The sequence below is a fragment of the Anticarsia gemmatalis genome, chromosome 21 (assembly GCF_050436995.1).
Source record: "Anticarsia gemmatalis isolate Benzon Research Colony breed Stoneville strain chromosome 21, ilAntGemm2 primary, whole genome shotgun sequence".
NCBI classification, from domain to species: domain Eukaryota; kingdom Metazoa; phylum Arthropoda; class Insecta; order Lepidoptera; family Erebidae; genus Anticarsia; species Anticarsia gemmatalis.
In genome coordinates this window covers 5,917,932-5,941,424 of record NC_134765.1, presented here as the reverse complement: position 1 = coordinate 5,941,424, position 23,493 = coordinate 5,917,932, and the positions used below count along the sequence as shown (strand labels likewise).

Below are 23,493 nucleotides of genomic sequence, written 5' to 3'. Positions count from 1 at the left end.
CGTCTAATATGATCTTCTATTAAACTAAACTTTATTGATAAGAAGACTATATCAGACTGATTATATTTTTACCCGTTGATAGTGCTGATGCTGTACAGCTGGGATTAGTAGAATAATAAATTTAATTGAATCAAAAATACTGCTATAAAAAGTAAATAAAATACTGGGTTAACTTGAATCTTTTATTGAACTAGATTTTGTATTTAACAAAGCAGGGGTAATTCAACATTCAGGCTTCTTTTAGTTAATGTCTTCAAACTACATACAGGTAATTTATGTAATACATCATGGAAACTCTCGCGATGTAAACCTAAATGACATCAGCTTGTTTAAGGTTCAACGATTGAAAATATTCTCGTTTATTCCCTTTACATTATTAAATAGTCATTTATGTAATTATGGAACGCGAAAGTTTACATACTATTGATAACACCACCAATCAAAGATTAAAACAGCTAATTAACGTCATTAATTTAATTGACAATACATTTAAATTCTGATTAATATTTAATATAACTACACTCATACGTTATTGTCACGTAACATATTTAATACGATACATATATAAATATACGCCTATGATAATATAACCAATACACAGGTAACGACTTCGCCCTATCAAAATCAGTTTCGACTATTTTTCAAGTGAAATATTGGTAATTCACTGTAAAAGCTATTGCACTAGAAAACTAAATTATAGAGAACTGAAACATAATCCTCGTCAACAAACTATTATTTTATTTTGTTACGTGTAGGTTTTACGCATAATGGATGGTTTAATTCTTACATTTCTTTTTATAAACAATTGCATTTAGTCAATAATTTTGTACGAATAGTTCATAATATTTAATTTGCAGAGGGCGGATAAGTACATTGACTCAACAAATAACACACTTTGAATACATTTTAAGCATAATATTATTAAGAACACCGATATTTATTAAATGCTAGAATTATAAATGATAGGTAATTTCAGAAATTTCATTTCGTACTTTAAAGAAAAAACAAATATGGCAGCATTTTATAAAACATAAAAAACTAATGTCTTTTTACAAACAAACTAATTTAAAACATGATTAGCGTAATATGAAAAAAAAACATTTATACGTCGGTAACGGAAAAGTGTTAATAAAAAATTAAGATTTTATAGTAATTACACATCACAATTTGCATTATTACATATCTAACCAGACTTGGCTGTAGATTATTGTCTTATATTTTGTTATTTCGGAATTCAATATCCGTAGGATTCACAAAGTTACATAACACTCCGAACAAACATTGTTACGCTGTTAGTGCATGGAAGGACAGGTTGCAGTTACATTATACGTCCATAGTTTAAGGCGAGATGCCACATCTTAATTACAATCACACCGACTTTAATCAGAGATTCAACTCGCCTAGAAACAAAATGAACACCGTCAACAATACTCAGCCCTTTCTAGTCACAAATCCCAAAGTCAAGATTGTCAGTCATACTCATATCTTATTTTTAAAATCGATATGTTTGACATAATCTTGTAAATGTTAAGATAATAGTAGTAGTGTAGATAGTGCGCTCATAATGAAAGGGCAGTTTGAAACGGTGTCTATACGACGTTTCTTAGGAAGACTAGTTAAAACTTATTGAACACTGATATTTAAAAATAGCCTGACAATCACAATTAAATAAAATAAAGATAAAAGTAAACACCATAAAGCCTAAAATACAATTCGACATTACCCCATTCTACCATTAGTCAGTATCAATTGACGAGATTTTAATTGCGCTATTATTAGATGTCCCTACTGAAATGTCACGCTAAATTCATTTAATTACTTTGACATAGGTGTAGAAATGGAAGCATACCAAGACCTTAAAACATACCAACAAATAAATGACAACAACTTTTTGCAACAAAAATATATTATCACTTCAAATATAATGGAGAGGTTTTAAACATTCCAAAATATAATCCCTTATTACATTTTCGTTAATCTTATAAACATATTGCATTAAAGGCAATATGTCCTGGGTGAAAGTAATGTCAAGGATATGAAAACTCTCTTGTGTTAGTTATTTTAATCCTTTCTTTATGGTGTTATTTTAGAAAATGAGAAACTTCTCCATCAAAATGTAAAATAATAATTGAGCTATTTTGCTTTTCAAGCAGAAATAATACATATCAAAATAAACAATAACAATGACTATGGAAATGTCAATAAATCTTATACTCGTACTTTATACAGTTGTAATAACCGACGATTGAATGTAGTAGGTATATTTCCTCAAGTCCATTCTGTCCGAACTTATTTTATAAATATTGACATGGTGGTCACTCGAACTCACTTATGTATAAGAATGATATTGAATGTCATGATTATAAAAAAGCGTGTTATTGCAAATAAAATAAATTATACTTAAAAATAAAGACTTCTTAAATCCATTAACAATTTTGTGTGTCACTAAAAACTCTGTATAGAATGTGCATTTCATAAAAATAACAGTGATTGATTTGCTAACAACTATTCCACTGTGGCCTATACACATAATATATTTCTGTCCTGCTATTTAGTTGTACAGAGATATGATCTATTTTGCAACAAAATGTTCACTCATATCAAAATACTCATACCCCTGTAAATTGTAACTAGTTCATTTCTTATACAAGAGTTATTCGACGTTTTACTAGACTTTGTTCAAACACAATAACATTGTACAACGTAATAAGCGTTTCTACTAGTTGACTTAATTCATGTTCTACTCTTTTAGAGATATTAAACTTTCTTTTGACCATACATAATGTGCTTTTTAAATTAATATTTCGAAAAGTAGTAGAACAATAGAATCTCCTTTTATTCTGTTACACATCGTGCATTAGATTAACGAGTGTTTGTCGGTCGGGTGTTTATAGACCGAACAAGCGCTCGGCGAGACCGATGTAGTAGATGGTTTGTGCGATACCGAACAGTGGCGCGATTACAATCATACGGCATGCGCCTCCCTTGAAGAATGCTGTCGGACCTTCGTGCTTCAACGTTTGTCTGTAGACAAATATTATTAATTTATTATTTATATTATTCTAATTTCTCGTCATGTAATGGTAGTTTGTCAACATGTTATGGTTGTTGTAAGCTGTGAAAAATGTATAAATGTGTCATATTGTCGCTTGTCTTTTAAACACTTGCGGATACTACATAAACAGAAATGTATGTATGTAAATGACTAGATTTTAGGAATCTAGACAAAACATCTAGATCATCATCATGGATCCTGTGATATAATTTCTGAACTTACACAACGCAATCCATGATGCTAGAGTACTGTCGCTCTCCGCTGCCCTTATTGAGTGTTTGCATGCGAGTCTTCACCACGTCCATGGGGTTGACGACCAGCGCCGCCGTCGAGCCCGCAGCGCAACCCGACAGGAAAGACCACCTGATGACAAACAAAAAATATCTCTATAGTAAAACTAATAAAACAAATAACACTTAACTTTGAGATCAATGGTGTATTTGTCTTTTTTCTAATTTTTGAATAAACTACTATACATCATTAAATTTTTTATAATGCATGTTAAAGCCCTTAGATGTATATAGGCGTACCGAAATACACAGATATATTATTATATTGAGGGAGCTAATTGCTAACTACCGGGCACGTATGCAAATTCCGAGCCACAACTAACGTTCCAAGATAAAAATTGAAAAGCTCAAAAGCTCTTCGACTTGGAAAAACAAATATTTTTAACAATTTAAAAGAGATGTTATTACCAGAAGGGTGGTGTGGCCCCCGGTGTATTGTCTCTCACGCCGAGCTTGGCCAGTGTCGCGAACAGCGGGAAGTACACCACGCTGAAGGAGATGTCTCGCGCCGCCGTCGCAGTCACTCCCTTGTACAGACCGAATATGCCTCGCTCAGCTAGTAGCTTTCTCGTCAGCCCCATAGCAGTAACACGTTCTATTGTTTTACCCTCTGTCAATGAAAAATAAGTTTGTTTATATGCTTACACTACTAGACTACTATAAGGAAAACTTAAGTGTGACCTCAATAAAATATACATTCATACTTATACATAGGAATATTATACAAATTGGAAGATCTATAGCAGGAATGCATATATAGGCTGAAAAATACATGTTTAATCAAAATATCTTCAACATTTAAATGGGTTTCCTTCCATAGAACAATTATATTTCTACCGTGTAGAAGAAATCCAGCAAATTAACTTTTTAAAAAGAGGTGGTAAACTAACCGGCCTTTGCTTGCGCGGCTACTCTGCCAGCGTCCTGCATCTGAATCTTAAGCAGTTCCATGGGCGTAGTGACGACGATCTGACACGCACCCGCACTGCCACCAGCGATCATCTGTCGGAAGATTGGTAGAGTACTGTAACAAACACAATATCAATGTTAGTACATCAATAATGAATACTCGTTATGAGCAAACATATTGTTCATGCGTGATTATAACAATCTTCGGTTAGCAAAGGACGACAGGCGCATACGTAACATCTCGATCACCTCAAACACGCTTCAATATTGAAAAGTGATTCACGTTTCAGTATTGAAGAGTTTAAAAGTGAACCCCATGTAATAGGCAGCGAGCCTATTGCCATATACCAGATACGTTTTCAAAGTCCGGGCTATTATTGAGTAGGGGGCAACTTTGTCCGACCTGGATCGAACTCGAGGCAGTCAAGACTACATATAACGGTATTGAATGCGACTAAACTAACTTACCCGTCTGGTAAAGTGAGATAGTATCTGAACATGTCATTGGCCGCTAACTTAATAGCTTTCTCTGGGGTGATAAGAATGATGTTGACGGCAGATCCGCGGTACATACCGAAGTAACCCTCGGCCGCATACGTCTTTTTGAAACAATCCAACCTGAAAACAATTAACATTACACAAAATAATCACCTGAAAGACCTTTTTATTTGCAGCTTTGAGAAGGATAGAGGTAAATTAGAGCATATTCATCTTAGAGTGAGATAGAGGTAGTCTGCTGGTTGGTTGATATTGTACCGAAGTACCAATAATTTCAAAATTAGGGACAAAGGATTACCATCTCGGCAAATCTACAGCCACAGCGAAAAAAAAAGTGAACTGGGCAGCTTAAGACTTATAATATGAAGGAGTGTATGAAAAATTATTTTACGAACATGCTCTTATATTGTTTCTCGCCATTTGGTCCAACGGTTTGGTTCTGCAGTCGTGTCTTGACCAAGTCGAGCGGGAACACTACAGACACGCCGATGATACCAGCTATACCGCCGTTGATGATTTTTGGTAATAAGCTGAAACAGAAACATTATTGGTAAAAGGCTCTGCAATAAATGAAAGCGATAAGAAATCACGCACTTCACGCAATGATTAATTGAATTAAATTTTGATTGTCATTGCATGATCTTCTTTACAGTGAAGTCGAGATGAAAGCCTAAATATAAGTTTATAAGACCATGATTGTCTATTGTCTTATGGCTCTGTCTGCAGACAAGGCTGAATTAATAGTAATCAAAGAAAATAATAGACATAAGAGCCTCTCAGACGAGGAACAACTGCTTGGAAACGAAACTACATGGCATAAACGCACGAGACCGGCTGATTATTCTACAACATTAATAATGATAACATGTAGATATTACACAACATAATTTATGTACAGATTAGTTGAATGATATATACTTGGATATTGCTAGAAAAAACTAAAAATAAAGGTCATGGGTCTTCTTCAATCTGATAAGAGTTGCTGTTTTCTGATTAAGATACTGTTATGGGTTTACGAAGCGGTAAAATTCGTTACGTTAAAACTACCTTTATTATCAACTAGCTGACCCGCGCAACTTCGCTTGCAACATAAGAGAGAATGTGTCGAAATTTTCCCCGTTTTTGTAAAATATTTTACTCGTACTCTGCTCCTATTGGTCGTAGCGTGATGATATATAGCCTATAGCCTTCCTCGATAAATAGGCTGTCTAACACTGAAAGAATTTTTCAAATCGGACCAGTAGTTCCTGAGATTAGCGCGTTCAAACAAACAAACAAACAAACAAACAAACTCTTCAGCTTTATAATATTAGTGTAGACACAATGAATCTGCACCTATATACTATAATGCCGTAAGATTAAATGATTGCTGTAAACGTAAACAAGTGAGATAAAATGTTGAATATTCATTTGAATTTATTGACGTAGCGACCGACTGAATTGGCCTCGATGTTTGCCGTGGGTGAATGAGAAACCCTAGTTGGATTGTAGTGTTAATTATAAACATCCTGTAAATTAATTACTGCGACAACGGAGAAAAGTACTTTTTTTATTGGTCTGACACACAAGCATCAAAACCTCTTCGTGTGCCAACCAATTATTGTGAAAAACTCAACATGAATGAAACGAACGTAGCTAATGTAGCCTTGGAATTATATGCTGTGTACCTATAGTCAACCCGTTATATATTATTTTGCATGTTATCCACTCCCAAGTTGACATTCATCTCAGCGATACAATCTACAATTATTTATCGTGATAAGAGTCGATAATGTTCAATTGAATGTTTCGTTTCGACATCCTAGCCGTACTTGATTGGCAATTGTATACTAATCAAATGATAATGCAGGGGCCGAAACAAGTTCCGAGGTCGAAAATACTGATTTTACTGACCAAAAATTCAAAAATACTGACCAAATACAGACCATTTCTAAATCGTTTTTCGGGTGAATTGTGTGAAATAAAAAAAAATACAGTCGAATTGAAAAGTCAAAATCCTTTTTTGAAGTCGGTTAAAAAGCTTATTTTCGGTTATTGGTCTCCATCATCCCCATAGTTAACCAGCACCGCCTTTTTATTGTGTTAAAAAGGTTTTTCTATTGTTAGTAAAGTTTTCAATCAGGTCTTAAGAATTTTCGATCAGGTATTACGAATTTTCGATCAGGTATTACGAATTTTCAATCAAGTCTTACGAATTTTCAATCAGGTCTTAAAAAGTGCGCAACGGCGCTAAAGAATTTTCACTTAAAAATTATTGACTTCAAAAAAATAGTAAATTTTAATTTGCTATTCTATTGAAGTCATGTGATGCTTCAATACATGTATATGTTACTGTAAAAGCCCGCACTGTGGTAAATCCTAAGATTTTCCGGTAAAACCTAAAATTTACCAACTCTCAATGGTAAAAGTCCGAACTATTCTTTTATTTCGAACTTTTACCTGTATTCACTTGATCATGTCAAGATGTCGCCGGAGGCCGGTTCGCGGGGCTCCTCGCCTCCTCGCTCCTACCATTGAGAGTTGGTAAATCTTAGGTTTTACCGGAAAATCTTAGGATTTACCACAGTTCGGGCTTTTACAGTAACATATTATATTACGTAGATCATCCACATAATATCGAGCATCCAAAGCAGCTTTCTGCTATCATTACTGGGCAAATCGAGAATGTAAGATTGGCAGCAAAGCAAAAAACAGCAAAGGAAAACCAAAAAAAATCGTTGAGTTTGGAAAAATACTGACTATACTGACCGATTTTCGAAAATACAGACTTTTACTGACCAGGTCCAAAAATACTGACTTTTACTGACTTTACTGACCTGTTTCGGCCCCTGGATAATGGAAAGATTTTTCCCACATAGATCGAAAATGACCAGCAAAAAAGTTAGATGAAAGCGTCATCATTTGAAATTCTTCCAACAGCTCGTTCAATATGATAGACTAAAATAACTAAAGAATAATAATCACGTTCTTACGTATCGTAGGTACGTTACGTATCTGGTAATTTAACTTCTGGGGTAACTACTAAGGTTTCTTCCTGATTTAAAATCCCTATAGTAACAATGTTTCTATGTAGTATAAATCTAAGTAGCTTAAAAGATAAGTGGTGCCGCTAAATTTATCTTGACGGCACTCTGATCTGGGGGCACGGAAGTGCCCCCGCAAGTCGAGCAAAAAAAAAGCGGCACGGCCGTAACATCCTTTTCTCGAAGCAATTCGGGCTATTTTTGACACCCCTATAATTTCGTTGTGGATAAAACAAGAAGCCTGAATTTTCAGCAACTAATCAGTCATTGTATAAACACGATATATTTAAAATTTCAGTCAATTTGAACCAGTAGTTTAAGAATTACAACTTGTTAAAGTTTCTGAATTTTGTCACTCACTGATTCACTGATTCACTGACTCACTGACTCACCGATCATCAAAAGTCTAAGGTACTTCTAGAAGACTTAGAAGCTTCAAATGTAGAATACAAGTAGGGTTTAGTGTCTTAATCATAGGAAAAATTCAATATTTGCTTATTTCAGTCCAGTTTTCTAAATACATCAACTGCAACAATAACTTTGTAATCCTATATAAATGTATAGGATTACAAGGTTACATTTACAGTTAATGAATCATTATTACTGTAGAAAATAATAAAAATAGGTGTAGATAGGTACCTACTATATGAGGCATAACGGGAGGGGGTAAAGGGTGGGTAAGTGTGTTTAGCCCATGAAACTGAACAACATTCCCATAGGAAAATATGTTGAATTATGAAAAAAAACGTCTTTCCATACAAATTGGACTTATGTTCGCTCTACAAAAAGAAGTGAGATGCCATCAAAAACATTCTGTTAAAAATCCCAAGTCTCGCCGTAAAAAGTTGTGAGATATATAATACCAAGTCGATTAATCTATTTAGTCTCTACTTAAATGACCTTCTGTCTTAAGTTATTACGTATGTTATTATCATGCCAATTTAAAAAGAAAAAACGTTTAAAATAAATAGATCGACTTGGTCATCGCAAGAAAACACAAATTCGCCATTAACATTTCAGGAGTATTTGCTTCTCGTCATACTGTGTAGTGTGATACAAACTAATAATCAAATCATGCGATGGCCAGGTCGGTCTATTTGTTTTAAACGTATTTTCTTTTTAAATTGGCATGATAATAACATACGTAATAACTTAAGACAGAAGGTCATTTAAGTAGAGACTAAATAGATTAATCGACTTGGTATTATATATCTCACAACTTTTTACGGCGAGACTTGGGATTTTTAACAGAATGTTTTTGATGGCATTATATTTATCTGATAGTAAAAATAACTGTCTTTGCGAAGTGGCGTAAAGGCCAAGAAAGATCATGTGTAACTAGGTATATTAATACACAAAAAGGCGGGTTGTTTGTTTGGCAAACACGTCTCGTTCAATAGGTAAGCAAAGGAAAAATTGTTAGTCAGTTAACTTGGAATTGTGCCCAGTAAACATCGATCGGCAGACGTGCCCTCTTACCGATGTCATCGACACAGTATGACGTAGTAGGGTGGGCAGTCCACGAGTACATGAGTGACGAATACTAGTATATTATCAAAATAGAATGGCTTCTATTCTTATCTCGGTTTAATTTCGGAAGCTATTATCAAGAATCAATAAGTGCTGTGATTTTTAGCAGAGTCGACGAAATAGGTTATCTCTCTGAGTCTACATTGAGCAACACATAAAAATATTATCAGTAAATGTAATAAGAAAATGTTTGAGAGCATTTAAATCACTAAAATATAAACCAAATGAACTCATTCAAATTAGTCTAGGAAATACATGAGTTTGCATATATTAGCATCTTATTAGCATTAAAATCTATGAGTTTAAATGTGTCAATGGATTATAATTGACAACCATAATAAACATGCAGTAGGTAAGGAAAATAGAATAATGTAATATTTTGTGGTTAAATACCCTCTAAAGAAAATACTATTATTATTATTCCTATGCAAAAATGTTTAGTCACCGAGTTGGACTTTTGACAAGAATGAGAACAATATTCTTCTATGAATATGAAATAATAAACAAGCAAGTAGTGTTTTAAAATAGCAATACTTATAGGGATGGGTTAGTAATTTAACTTCTTGTAGGAGTGTTTACATTATGAGAGGATTTACAGACTACAGTGGAAAAAAAAATTAATAACAAAATTATATTCTGAACATTCACCAGTTTAAGTTTTGATTAGGCAATATGTTTAGTATAAAAACTTGAACAACAGAAATCAAGTTGGTCTTCATTATATTTTCCTGTATTGCTTGTTATGAAGTAATACAAAGAATGTCTACATTATACAATTTGAATTAATACTCATATAACAAGATTTCAGTTTGCTATCCTGACCTTGACACATTGTCATGTAAAAATTGGACATAGAAACTCGGTAGTGGCTTGTCTTAGAAATACTCTAATGTAATGTAATGAGACTAAAGAAGTATCTAGTAGTAAATAGAGATTTAAATAAGTTAAATAGAATTATATGCTTGAAATTTGTATTTATCTAAAGGCCCTGGACAAATTATTATATTTATGTTAATTAGAAAAATGTAAGAATATTATGAAACTATTTTAAAGGTAGCCTCCGTAGCCATTATTTATTGTACTGAAGGCCACTAGTTATTTCTATGAGTATCATCATTATAGGAAATTGTACTCTATTACATACACTAAGAGTTGCAAAGTAAACAAATTGTGATAATTAGATCTTTGGAGACAACCAACTAAGAATATAATAGTTTGCCTGTTTTTAGTGTTACAGTTAATTATAGACTTACATTTTTAAGTGTAAATAGGTATCTTTGTAATGAAAATTCTACAGACTGAGCTTCTGAATAAAATCTTCATTTAAATAATTTAAAACGCTATTATTTAAGATCAAAATTATTGCTTTAACTTACTTAAATTGTGGAGTTGGTGGAGCTGCTCCTTTTTTATTTGCACTCATTTTTACTTGCTTTTTCCCTTTTTAATTTTCTTCTAAGAGCCTGAAAAGTATATTGTCTATATTATTATGATAATAACTATATAGAAAATAAAGATATAGAAGTAAAAGAGTACAGAAATAGAAGAGTATGTAATTATTTAAATTATTCGAATTAACCACCCCTCAAAAAATAATCAATATTGTGTGCACAAATCTTTGATTAGTGTAAGTTAAAAACTTACTCTTAACACTTATGAGTTGTAAGATTTAAGAGTTCTGTAAACCAGTCTAACAACATAAATTTTTACACTACATTTTCAAAAACGAAGTTTTTCATAAATTCAATTTATTATATATCACTATCACAGATCTCCCAGTCGGCATTTTTACGTAATCAAAATAAAAGAATACTTACTTATTTTATCTGAAACAGTGCAACAATCACAGCTTTAAGAATGTAAATATAAATTAAAAGTCAACCATGTCGAATAAAAAATATAATACAGGATGAAAAAGTGTAAAACCAATGAAGTTGTTGAAATTTTGAGAGGCGATTGATTGATTTTGATTGGGCCGTTTTGACACTTACTATTATATTGCCAAAGTGAAAATTCAGTTAAACATTACGAAAACGATTAACAGGTCATTAATTCTGGGTTTGATTATACTGTCGACATAATCTTCTATCTCAAATCAAAGAATACACTTACAAAGTACAATAGAATTTCTATAGGATAGCCTGCGGGATTTTTTTTTTCGTTTACTGAAAGCTAAGTGTGGCAAGACTTCGCAACAAATCGACTGACTATGCTATTTATTTCATTTGAAATGTACGAAAGCACTAGGAGCTACGAGCTTTCAATAGAGGTTTGATAAATCCTAGAATAAAAGCTTACATACCGTTACTGATGAATGTAAAAATCGCGGTCTCCAATCCGCGCGACAGTTGGTATAGTTGGTTTGCTGTCGGTTACTGAAGCAATACTTACGCTCATCATATTAGGTACATTATAAAGAGAGTTTATAGGCACAACTTGCGGTAGCAGCATTTTTCTTGCCTGCTAATTAATAGTGTTGATTTTATGTACCTATATTTTTGTTCGAGTTCTGCAACTCTGGATACTTTACTTTTACTTTTTCCGACCCGGGAACCGAATCCGAAACTTCTGATCGAAGATCACTTATAAGTCATCGTCAATCAAAAGTTTTAGTTTATACCGTAGGTACACTCGGATCACAAAGGCGATGAACGACCTACTTATCTACTTATCTGTTTAATTACTGTCATAATTATGCGTAATCACGAAATTTTGATACTTCAGAATCTAAATATAATTCAACCCTGAGAGCCTGGACTTGACTATTGAGCAATAGATATCTACAGATCACTAGTCTAAGCTCTATTTATCGTTTTATCTAATTGCATCGTTACGAACTTACAACAATAAATATCTACCGGACATGACGAAGAAAGTGAAAGAATACCTATTAAGTGATAGGGTCTGATCGCGTTTAAGAGCACCTATAGTGATGGTGTCTAACGTTAGGGATTGCCCTTTCTATATTGCGTTTTCCGCATTAGATCATATAAAACGGTCCACATCCACCGACTTATCATCAATATCTTTTGAACACTTGAAACAAACAAGTCTCAATATGAAATTCTACACTACGGTGAGTTTACCAAATAACAAGAAAAAATCTTCCGAAAATTGCTTTTAAGTTACTATCATAATTTTTACTTTTTTTAAAACAGATAGCAGCTCTTGCCACGTACTTCCTAGCGTCTGTCTCCGGGAACACACAGCCTGATAAGAGAAGCGTCAACTTGGAGTCACCTGGATGGCCGGCAGTTGCTGCCTGGATCCAAGCGCCACAGTCTCATGGTAAGTAATTCTTATTCACATCTTACCCAGGGCTGTAGCTAGAGTCGAATTTGAGGTAGGGCAGCATTGGTTACAGGTAGGGCGGAAGTAAAAAAAAGAACAATCGAACAAGATGGTTGAACTTCCAGATTTGGATGTAGAGATCCACGTCTGAATGAGAGTGAGGTAATAATTAATTGTTGGGTGGGGTGATACGAGTAAATAGATACGACTAAAAATACCATTCAGATTATATTAGTTCTGCAAACTTATTATAATAATTAACATAATAATAAAAATACTTAAAACAGCTGAATTCTACGATTCGCCATGTTATTAAAAATGCGAAGAACTTCGTTCAGATCAACTGATTTTGTTCTTTTTTTTTCAAAGGCCAGAAATACCATACCAGCCATTCTCTCGTGACCCATTGACAGCCTTTGAGGCCTATTATTTGCAGTTAAAGTTGAAAACGTAGATTCGCACACTGAAGTGCTACATCCTATGGTCGCCACAGACGCAAAAAGTTCATATGTATCTTTGAACGCCTCTCGTTGCCGGTACAAAACTTGCAATGTATTTTCCATTTTATCCTCTTTACGACTCAAGTAAGCTTTAACCACACTAGCCTCTTCCCTTGACGGAATTTTCAGACCTAAAAAATTGTAAATCAGGTTAAAATTGTAAATTGAACATGACTAATTATTTTAAATATTATTTTTTTCCAAACTTACCCATTTTTTTTAGTGGAACCATTTTATCTACATCCAACTCGTCGAGACTTGCAATCGAATTGATTAGATCATCGTTGTCCGAAAACCTTCTTTGTAATTCAGCAATTAGTATGTCCAACGTTTCGAAATACTCAGACTTAAATGACTCATCATTCTCTTCTATATTTTGTTTGGTAGAGGAACAGGAGGGACCATACGTGAAATAGTCATTCATCCGATTTGATTTTTTTACTTGCCTCTTCGAGGTCTGTGTCTTACTTTCAGATTCGCCGCAGTCGTCGCTTGTTAAAGACTTAGCTTCTTCCAGAATTTGATTATACATCTGATTTGATCTTAATTTTATAATTTCATCTTCGACACACTTTATGATTGTTATGGCGTCTTTCAAACCTGCGCTTCGGGCTTGCAAAGCTGCGTCTGCAGGTTGTAGCATGGATAAGACTTTTTTGGCCACAACCATGGCCATTCGGAATTCCAGATCAAGCATAACTTTTTTAATACCGATACTCTTCGCGACGTCATCACCATTGAATCTGCCATTTTTAATTTCTTTTAAAGTCTGCAAAATCGATGAATAATTATCATATACAACTTTTGTAACTGCCAAATGTCCAGACCAGCGTTGTTCGAGGAGTCGGCCAATTCTTTTTCCACTATAGGCAGATATCTTGCCATGATGAAAGAATTCATGTAACATGATGCATTGGTCAAAAAATAAACGGATGAAAGTCATTTCGGAGATAGTTCTGATGACTATTAAGTGCAAGCGATGGTTATAGCAGTGGACGTAAGGAATTTTCCGGCCCAATTTATTTTCTATTCTAGTCGCAACTCCTGAAACTTTCCCACTCATTACACTTGCGCCATCATAGCATTGGCTAAGCATACAAGAGGGGTCAATGTTATTTTCCGTAAGAGTATTTAACGTTAATTCCGTGAAAGTGGCTGCATCAAGGTTTTCAGTAGTCTGCACCATCAGCAATGACTCATTGATGACACCATCCTTGACGTAACGTATTGCTAATGCAATATTTTCGCGGTTATTTTTATCTCTCGTCCTATCTTCCATTAGAGTAAACCATTTCACGTCAGATTCATTAATATTTTTGACTTCGTACTGCTTGAACCATTGCTTGAATTATTTGATTTTGAATTTCAGGTGAACGATATGTTGCGTTTTGTGGTATATGAGTGAGAACCTCGTTCAAATTTGGATCTTTCATACATGTGTATTCAAATAAATTCTGAAACAATCCTTTTTCTTCTTCTAAAATATAATTTCCACGCAAAGCTAACTCATTGACAATTAGAAATTGTATTACTTCAATTTTATTATAGATATCACGTAATACCTATATTTTTCTAATACTTTTTGATTTATTAATGTTTGAACACTGCTAGATGTAGATATTCTTTGTAATTTCTCCTGCCACATCGCCATAGCTTGAATATGAGAAATAGATTTTTCATGTTTTGGAAAACCAGTTTTAGAATCAGTGGCATTTTTCCAGTTTGTAAATCCTGTGGAAGTGTACGAAGTCTGTTTGCTTCCATGAGGTAAAAATTGCTGGCATGGATAGCAAAAAGCAGCATCTTTCTCGACGGAATACTGCAACCATTTATAACGCTTGAACCAATCGGAAACAAAGGCCCTGTTATGTTGTTTTGGATATGTGTCTAAAACAACTTGTTTTATTGGTTCTCCGATTTGTGCAATATCAGAAGGAATACCATAGCTAACATTACCAACATGTGTTGACCAACCTGTTGCCATGGAACTAGGAGTAGCGATTGAATTTTGTGCTTCCACCTGTTTAGAGAAGTGAGGTTCTTCGTGGTCAATTTTCTCTTCAACTTTTCGTTTTTTTCCAAAGAAATCCCGTATATCCATCGCGAAATCAATGAATTCTCAATTTATAGCAATAAAAATGACAATTGTATCGATTTTTGACTAAAACACTCTTTACCGTACACTTCACATAACCAAACTACAAACAATCAATGTCATCGTGAATAGAGTAATTTAAAAGGGGATTCCCCGTACTATAGATCGCGATATAGCCCATATTGCAATCTATGGTACGGGGAATCCCCTCTCCATCATAGATATTATAATTAAATAGACCCATCGCTTTATGTGATGGCGCTTCAAATGCCATCTATACCTACTCAAAGCAAAGAATTATTATAATATGAAATAAATGTTACAAACTGTGGTATGTTTGGAAAAAAATATAATACATACCGCTACATTTTTTTATCGCAAACTTTGAACAAACAATTTAATTATAATAATTTGTCTTAGTTTTTGGTATTTTTAAGGTAGGGCATTGTGATTTCAAGGTAGGGCATTGCCCCACAATGCCCCCCCATAGCTACGGCCCTGATCTTACCTATATGAGCTTCGAGACCATGAAATGTCTAATATATTCCTACATCCGGAGTTACTTGTACTAAGGTGCCTGGTCGTCAGACACAAGCTCAGATGTAGCTGGTGCTGTGGCGGCAGCGAAAGCAGCTGCAACGGCAGTGATGGCTGCCCAGCACGAAGTGGCTGCAGCGAAGCACGCGGCCCTTGAACAACAAAGCGTTGCCAGTGCTAAGGAGGCAGCCGCTGCTCGCGCAGCTCATAAAAGGTGAGACAATCGGTATTGCATTCCGACAAAAATATTTATATAAACTTGCCAAATGACGTCACTCAATCGACGAAACTACAAAAACCGTTGACGACTTAAATCTACTACAGTTTTGGAGTATACGACATTCCGTCGAATTCCAAGTTTATTTCGAGCCGGTTTACTACTAGATTGAAGACTGAAACAAAAAATCTATTGTAGACTATTTTTATGGAATTTTATATATTAACGCGCATAAACAGCGATGCTATTTCGGACGATATACTTAGGACATTTCGTTTTAAAAGTTTGTTGTAGTAGATGGGAATATCAGATATGACAACAAGATGATTCAGTACCTAGGTAGTTAAATGTTTTTTTTTTATATAGCGAAGAAGCAGCGAGAAATGCTCGGGCCCACGCGTTAGAAGCTGCGCAGGCTGCAGTACAGGCACAGGCTCAGCTTGCCGCTGCCAAAGCCCGCGCCGCCGTCGCTCAGAAAATAGCTGCAGCAAGGGAAGCAGCCGCGGCTAAAGCTATACAGCGAGCTGCTAGCAATCAAGCTGCTAGACTTCAAAATGCTGGTAAGAACCGGAACTACTAGAAGATATTATTTTCATAGCCTGTTTGAGTGCCCCACTGCGAAGCAAAGGCATAATAATAATGACATTAATGATAGGGTATGCCCTAGGGTATAATAACCAAAGCAAAAAACCTGCTTCTTTATTAAGTGCTCCTATTTTTTTTTTACTAAACCAACATCTTTCTTGTAACAGACATAGAAGCGTTGAAATTATCAGTAATCCAGAGTTCAGGAGCAGCCGGGGCCGCTGGTGCAGCTCAACACGCGGCGACTGCTGCGGCTGCCGCTTTACGTCCTCAAACACCTGACTGGCCCGCCAAGCCCTGGGCTTCGGCGGCCTGGGTACCAGCGAATGCACCCTGGGGCTGGGCTTAAGTCCTGGCAATAAAACATCCACGATATTTCTTTTTTTACTATAGTTCCTACTGGGATCAAATGGTTTTTTTATATCAATTAGATGTAAGTTACCAAGCTAAGTGTTTTCGTTGTGTCTAGGTTATTCCCAAAATATATTCCACTGATTACTCATAAATCTGTTTTATTTACAAATGAATAATTTACTTAGGTACTTACATCCTGAAAAATAAAAATCGTTTTAGAAAGTTCACCCAGTGAACAAAGCGTACAGGCCTACATACCTAGTCAGAAACTACGAGTATGAGCGAAGCGTACCTAGGTATATCAAAGAACTGCATCACCCTTCAGTAGATATTTAAATTAGTACTTACATACGTATTACATAATAATATAGGTATGAATAAAGCGCAAATCTTTATATTGAGTTAGGCCTCATTACGCATGCGCTGTTTCTATGGTAACTAGAGATAAAGCTCCATCTGTCGCCATTACAGCATCTTTCATCTGTTTCCCTAAACCCAAAAATACACTTTGTTTTTGAGTAGCACTTACACGAAAAGTGACAACAATGGTATAAATTCGTACCCGTTAACATCTAATTAAGGTAAGACTAGTAAATTAATATGTTCATTAGAAGAAGATGCTAGCTAGGGAATACGCGAAGGGTGTGACTGAAATTTTAATTCGCAATCTAAGTTGTGTCTTTACGTAATCACTGTTGTCATTTATTTACACGTAGGGGAAACTTTGGTCCTGTAGCCTCTTACTTGAGTGGGGACCGCACTTTAGCCATTCAAACCGAAAATCATCTCGCTATGAAAAAATTTAGTATGATTTCAACGATGAAATGATTGCCGATATAACTATTACGAATCAATTTTATGATTGATCGTGACAGTAGAATGTTGTAGCGGCACGTTTAGTCATTCTACTAAGATCAATCTTATGATGTTTTTTAGATATCAAGATGTGGTTGTACCACGTAGCCCTCGCAGTTTTATTATGCGAGGGTCAGCTAGTGACCGGAGACAACGGATCGACCGAGCGGCGACGATACTCAAACCCCACTTATTACAATGTCGGAGGGGTCCTCTCCAGTAACGAGTCTGTTACATACTTCAAGGATACTATATCGGTATGTTTGATATAGACAAATTGGAGTATATTTTCATCTCATAAATGGTCATGAAGTTTAGCAGCCATTCAACAGGAATTCTCGGGCTAAAGTTTATTTACCGAATTCTTTATGACCGACACCTGTATTGTATACCTACTTACAATTAATAGGTTCGATAATGTGTTAGCTCATGAAGCTGGGATCGTAGTAGTAGCTACTATGTGTTCAATATAACTTACCTACTCAATGTGGTATGAGGTTGTTACCGAGAGATAACAACGAAGGCACAATAGATTATGAGATGTGTGATTAATACGGATAAGTGTATTATAGATAGGTACTTAGGTTTGCCGCCTTTCTCTTACTTTCATGTTGCTTTAGAATCGATTTGTTCGAATAAGTCAATTCAATCACAAAAGTTATAAATTAGGAGTTGTTTTCCAAACATTATAGGTAAATCGTTTAATAGGACGATGAAAAATAACAAATCGCACATAGGTACCTCACTCTTTATATCATATCAAGTCATCAAGGCAGGTTAATTAAATTTAAGCCATGTTACTTTTTCCAGAATCTCAACTTCAAAGACCAGTATGTACCGAGAGGAGTAACATATCATGACTATTCTATGCTCATGGATCCCAATCCAATAAAAACCGCGCTAAATGTTTGCAAGAACTTGATTTATCATCGAGTAAGTATGCCATGCCCTGAGCCTTTATAAACGGTTCTAAGAAAATATTCATTTGACATGACTTTGTTTCTCTTTAAGGTGTACGCTGTTGTAGTGTCTCATCCACTAACTGGGGACCTCTCTCCTGCAGCCGTGTCTTACACTAGCGGCTTTTATCACATACCAGTGATCGGTATATCGTCAAGAGATTCCGCTTTCTCTGATAAAAACATTCACGTATCTTTCTTACGGACTGTTCCACCGTATTCGCACCAGGCTGACGTATGGGTCGATGTACTGAAACATTTCAACTACATGAAAGTTATATTCATTCATAGTTCGGATACAGATGGCAGGGCTATTTTAGGACGGTGAGGAAGAGTTCTTTTTAATACATTGTACACTCTTTATAATATCGAATTTAAACTAAATTATTATTTCTTATTTTTTAGATTCCAGACGACCTCACAGAGTGTGGACGAAGATGTGGACCGCAAAGTGGTTGTGGAACAGGTTATTGAATTTGAACCTGGATTGGACTCTTTCAGCGATAGACTCATGGACGTAAAAGGCGCGCAAGCAAGGGTCTTCCTGATGTATGCCAGGTAGGCATAAATCTAGTTCATTTAGAACTGGGGTACAAAAAATCTACTGACGAAGCTGTTTACATACTTCATATATTTTTCAGTAAAATGGATGCAGAAATAATATTCCGTGATGCAACCTTCCTGAACATGACTACAGTAGGCTACGTGTGGATGGTGACGGAACAAGCTTTGGACGCCGCCAATGCACCTGAAGGGCTCCTCGGTTTGAGACTAGTCAACGCTACAAATGAACACGCTCACATTCAAGACTCTATGTAAGAACATCTCTATTTCCTCCTGCACTTGAATAACCATTTATGTTCAGACAAAACATTGGAATAATATTTTTTTTAGCTACGTTCTTGCATCTGCAATCCGTGACATGAACAAATCAGACGAAATCCTCGCTCCACCATCAGACTGTGATAATTCAGGCACTACTTGGACTACGGGACGTTTGCTATTTGATTATATCCGCAAGCAAAGGCTGGAGAACGGTGCCACTGGCCATGTGGCTTTTGATGATCATGGAGACAGAGTACATGCTGAATACGACATGGTTAATGTCAGAGCCCAAGGTGAACACGTCGCTGTAGGAAAATACTTTTACTCAAAGGTAAGTAAAGTGGTATGTTGTCTAGATATACATAGTAAGGCAGTGTCTTGTTCGATTCTAACTCCATGTTCGTTGTTTTAGGAAACGCATAAAATGCGGCTAGAACTAAAAGAACAGGAAATTATTTGGATGGGACGAAGTACTTCAAAGCCTGAAGGGTTCATGATACCAACTCATCTCAAGGTAAATTTTTGTCACGGTTTAATTAGACATGTCATTTATTTTGATGGACGTCATAATTTATAACTGTAACTTTTGCAGGTGCTAACTATAGAAGAAAAGCCTTTTGTTTATACTCGTCGCATTGACGATGGGAGTGATTGCACTCCAGAAGAGATCCCTTGCCCGCATTACAATGCCAGCGAAGATACAGGTACCCACTAAAAAAATTAAAGTAATCACATCTGGCTATCATTTGTATCAATCATAGACGACCTTCGAATAAAAACGATGAATCCATGAACTCAACTGGGTACTCATATCAAGGCCTACTAAAAAAATAATGTTTCAGATCAACTATACTGTTGTAAGGGGTTCTGCATGGATCTTTTGCGCCATCTTTCAAAGACCATTAACTTTACCTACTCTCTGGCTCTATCTCCTGATGGTCAATTTGGAAACTATATTATTCGGAATCTTACTCAACCGGGGGCTAAAAAGGAATGGACTGGACTTATTGGTAAGAATTAAGTTCATCTCAAAAACAAGTCATCAACATCGACTTTTGATGTATGATAACATAATTGTTACTAAATCATATCTACTTTTTATGTGACCTACCAGGTGAATTAGTTTACGAGCGTGCAGATATGATCGTAGCTCCATTGACGATTAATCCGGAACGAGCTGAGTTCATCGAGTTCAGTAAACCGTTTAAATATCAAGGCATTACCATTTTGGAGAAAAAGGTAAGGAACGAACGAAAGGACACAACTAAAAGAAGAAAATACTATGAACTTTTACTTACCGATTTTACTTCTTCCAGCCTTCACGTTCGTCAACGTTGGTGTCGTTCTTGCAACCATTCTCCAACACTTTATGGATTCTAGTCATGGTGTCTGTACATGTGGTGGCACTGGTACTTTATCTTCTAGACAGGTTCTCTCCCTTCGGAAGATTCAAACTGGCTAATATCGATGGCACTGAAGAAGATGCATTGAATCTGTCTAGTGCTATTTGGTTTGCGTGGGGAGTGCTTCTGAACAGCGGTATAGGAGAAGGTACAAACATATAATGCTTTACTTATAAACTTCAAATAACTTGCTTGCTCGTTTCAAATTGCTCACGTTATAATTCCAGGCACTCCAAGAAGTTTTTCGGCTCGAGTATTAGGAATGGTGTGGGCTGGATTTGCTATGATCATCGTTGCTTCGTATACTGCCAACTTGGCAGCTTTCCTGGTGCTTGAGCGTCCTAAAACCAAGCTTACTGGAATTAATGATGCTAGGGTAAGCGTTAATGTTTTTTGTATAGGCACTGCCTACGTGACAATATATTTATAGTTAAGTGCCTAGACAGAAAATAGAATAAGCATTAAAATTCCTTGAAATGCATTAAAATTTGTCGCTATTCTTCAGACTGACGAGCTGTATTTTTTGCTTTTAGCTGCGTAATACAATGGAAAATCTAACTTGCGCCACTGTCAAGGGATCAGCAGTTGATATGTACTTCAGACGACAAGTCGAATTGTCGAATATGTACCGAACCATGGAAGCCAACAACTATGATAACGCTGAACAGGCTATCGAAGATGTTAAGAACGGGTGGGTACCGCGATTATAATATTTCTACTTGTTTTAGAGAACTGTCTAGTTTCACCTGTTTGTATCCTTGACAGTAAACTTATGGCATTCATATGGGACTCTTCTCGACTGGAATTTGAGGCTGCACAGGATTGCGAGTTAGTAACGGCTGGAGAACTGTTTGGTCGCTCAGGTTACGGTGTAGGCCTACAAAAAGGTTCCCCTTGGGCAGATTTCGTTACTTTGGCGATCTTGGACTTTCATGAAAGTAAGGCTGAAATTATTTAACAAGGTAACATATTAATACTGCTCCATTATGTAGAAATACATATAACTACGTATAAAATTGCAGGTGGCATAATGGAATCGCTGGATAATCTGTGGATTCTCAGAAATAACATGCTGAACTGCGAGGAAAATGAGAAAACTCCCAACACTTTAGGCTTGAAGAATATGGCTGGGGTGTTCATACTTGTGTTAGCAGGCATTATAGGGGGGATTGTACTTATAGTCATCGAGGTGGTGTACAAACGGCATCAGATCAAGAAGCAGAAGAGGATGGAGATAGCGCGCCACGCGGCCGACAGGTGGCGCGGCGCCGTTGAGGTAAACAGAGTAAAGGCGGAAGCCATCGGTGTGGACCACTTCGACAACATCAAACAGCAGATAGAGAGTAAAATATAGTGTGCCTGCCCCACTGACGACTGATACGCACTTAAATGTAGGTCAGGGATAGCAAACCACTGTAACGAACGTATTTTTAGAAAGAAAAGAACTATACACGAAATTATATCATTATAGATAGATATCCTAATATTTTATGACGTACCTTTCAAAATGTTAATATCTTAGATATACACATTACACATATTTAATCTTAGAGAACTTGACTTAGTCAGGTTCGCCATCCCTGATGTATCTATTTAAACGGCAAAATATTGTTAACGACCAATATTTGAATTATTTATAATAAACACGTTTCATGTTCATGTACATTGTTAATTTCAATCACAATGAGTCCCTGCTGCTTTATGGAGCTTGTACATCAACTCGCTGGACACGGTAATTAGTAGATCTATTGCTGTCGTAAGTAGAACCTTGGTGATAAATAGTAGAGTACCCTTTATGAGCGTGTATTGAGATGATGTTGATGTATTTCAGAAACGGAAGACGCTGCGTGCTTCGATTCTACCATCGCAGCGTAGAGCTAAATCAAACGGCGTGAAGGAGGCTGGCAGTATCAGCCTGGCAGTGGACCGTGGAGCGAGACGCCGCGATGAGCCGCGCGTGCCCCGATATTTACCAGCCTACACTCCAGACGTTTCACATCTCGTTGTTTAGGCTCACTATTGTAGTAACTGTGTGTTGTTTCGTCCTAAAGTAGGTAGAGGTTGAAGTCAAATTAGCTTACGTTTTAAAACTAATCAGCTCAATGTACTTAGGATCATTTTTGTGATTATATAATTCTGTAGTAGCACTTGTGTTTCGAAGTGCAACTAACTACAGGGTACCTAAACGTGGCCAAAATTACCAGGTTCTAAAGTTTAAACTCCATAATAGCTGTGACTAATTGTATTTAGGATTAAGTATACTTTAAATAAATATAAAATACTACTATTAGCAATGGTACTAAAAATTCGGTGTCTACAAAAATATACAAACGTATTAAATTAGATAAAATCTGCCATTATTTACTTAGTATTGTTCATTCTCAATATTACATGAAATTTGGGTGATACAAAGTATTATTTAATTTGGAAGGTTTTAAAGTTTAGTGTTTATATTTAATTTTAATAAGAACTTGAAGTGATTAAATAATATTGTTTGAATTATTTACTTGTTACATAAATAAATAAATACTTATTTGTCTTTGTTTAATGATTGTTTGAATAAATTA

The 23,493-nt window shown here is 35.7% G+C and overlaps 3 protein-coding genes across 3 annotated transcripts; 2 read left to right on the top strand and 1 right to left on the bottom strand.

Moving 5' to 3' along the window:
- Positions 1 to 168: 168 nt before the first annotated feature.
- Positions 169 to 11,280, bottom strand: LOC142982121 (mitochondrial glutamate carrier 1-like). Its single transcript, XM_076128467.1, has 8 exons — positions 11,123 to 11,280; positions 10,682 to 10,768; positions 5,148 to 5,282; positions 4,723 to 4,872; positions 4,236 to 4,369; positions 3,754 to 3,955; positions 3,278 to 3,418; positions 169 to 3,024 (listed from the first exon to the last, which is right to left on the bottom strand). The coding sequence occupies exons 2-8, from the start codon at positions 10,726 to 10,728 to the stop codon at positions 2,889 to 2,891; spliced, it is 945 nt and encodes a 314-aa protein (XP_075984582.1). The 5' UTR covers positions 10,729 to 10,768; positions 11,123 to 11,280; the 3' UTR covers positions 169 to 2,888.
- A 975-nt stretch (positions 11,281 to 12,255) lies between these two features.
- LOC142982339 (uncharacterized) lies at positions 12,256 to 17,011 on the top strand. The gene is made up of 5 exons (XM_076128800.1): positions 12,256 to 12,381; positions 12,464 to 12,593; positions 15,765 to 15,942; positions 16,312 to 16,505; positions 16,698 to 17,011. Exons 1-5 carry the CDS (start codon positions 12,364 to 12,366, stop codon positions 16,877 to 16,879), a joined length of 702 nt encoding a protein of 233 aa, XP_075984915.1. The 5' UTR covers positions 12,256 to 12,363; the 3' UTR covers positions 16,880 to 17,011.
- Positions 17,012 to 17,330: 319 nt separating this feature from the next.
- On the top strand, positions 17,331 to 23,474 carry Nmdar1 (glutamate ionotropic receptor NMDA type subunit 1). The gene is made up of 17 exons (XM_076128945.1): positions 17,331 to 17,465; positions 17,821 to 17,996; positions 18,550 to 18,672; positions 18,751 to 19,022; positions 19,104 to 19,256; positions 19,340 to 19,513; positions 19,593 to 19,854; positions 19,936 to 20,037; positions 20,116 to 20,227; positions 20,366 to 20,533; positions 20,638 to 20,762; positions 20,840 to 21,074; positions 21,154 to 21,302; positions 21,460 to 21,617; positions 21,692 to 21,864; positions 21,949 to 22,202; positions 22,758 to 23,474. Exons 2-17 carry the CDS (start codon positions 17,829 to 17,831, stop codon positions 22,935 to 22,937), a joined length of 2,808 nt encoding a protein of 935 aa, XP_075985060.1. The 5' UTR covers positions 17,331 to 17,465; positions 17,821 to 17,828; the 3' UTR covers positions 22,938 to 23,474.
- Positions 23,475 to 23,493: the final 19 nt, after the last annotated feature.

Coding starts and splice junctions, on each gene's coding strand:
- Nmdar1 (XM_076128945.1), top strand. CDS start 17,829: ATGTGGTTGTACCACGTAGCCCTCGCAGTTTTATTATGCGAGGGTCAG. Junction 20,763..20,839: donor TTACCATTTTGGAGAAAAAG/GTAAGGAACGAA, acceptor TACTTCTTCCAG/CCTTCACGTTCGTCAACGTT. Junction 22,203..22,757: donor GGTGGCGCGGCGCCGTTGAG/GTAAACAGAGTA, acceptor GATGTATTTCAG/AAACGGAAGACGCTGCGTGC.
- LOC142982121 (XM_076128467.1), bottom strand. CDS start 10,728: ATGAGTGCAAATAAAAAAGGAGCAGCTCCACCAACTCCACAATTTAA. Junction 4,873..5,147: donor GAGAAACAATATAAGAGCAT/GTTCGTAAAATA, acceptor AATTGTTTTCAG/GTTGGATTGTTTCAAAAAGA. Junction 3,025..3,277: donor AGCATCATGGATTGCGTTGT/GTAAGTTCAGAA, acceptor ATTTGTCTACAG/ACAAACGTTGAAGCACGAAG.
- LOC142982339 (XM_076128800.1), top strand. Junction 12,594..15,764: donor CCAAGCGCCACAGTCTCATG/GTAAGTAATTCT, acceptor ACTTGTACTAAG/GTGCCTGGTCGTCAGACACA. Junction 16,506..16,697: donor TGCTAGACTTCAAAATGCTG/GTAAGAACCGGA, acceptor TTCTTGTAACAG/ACATAGAAGCGTTGAAATTA.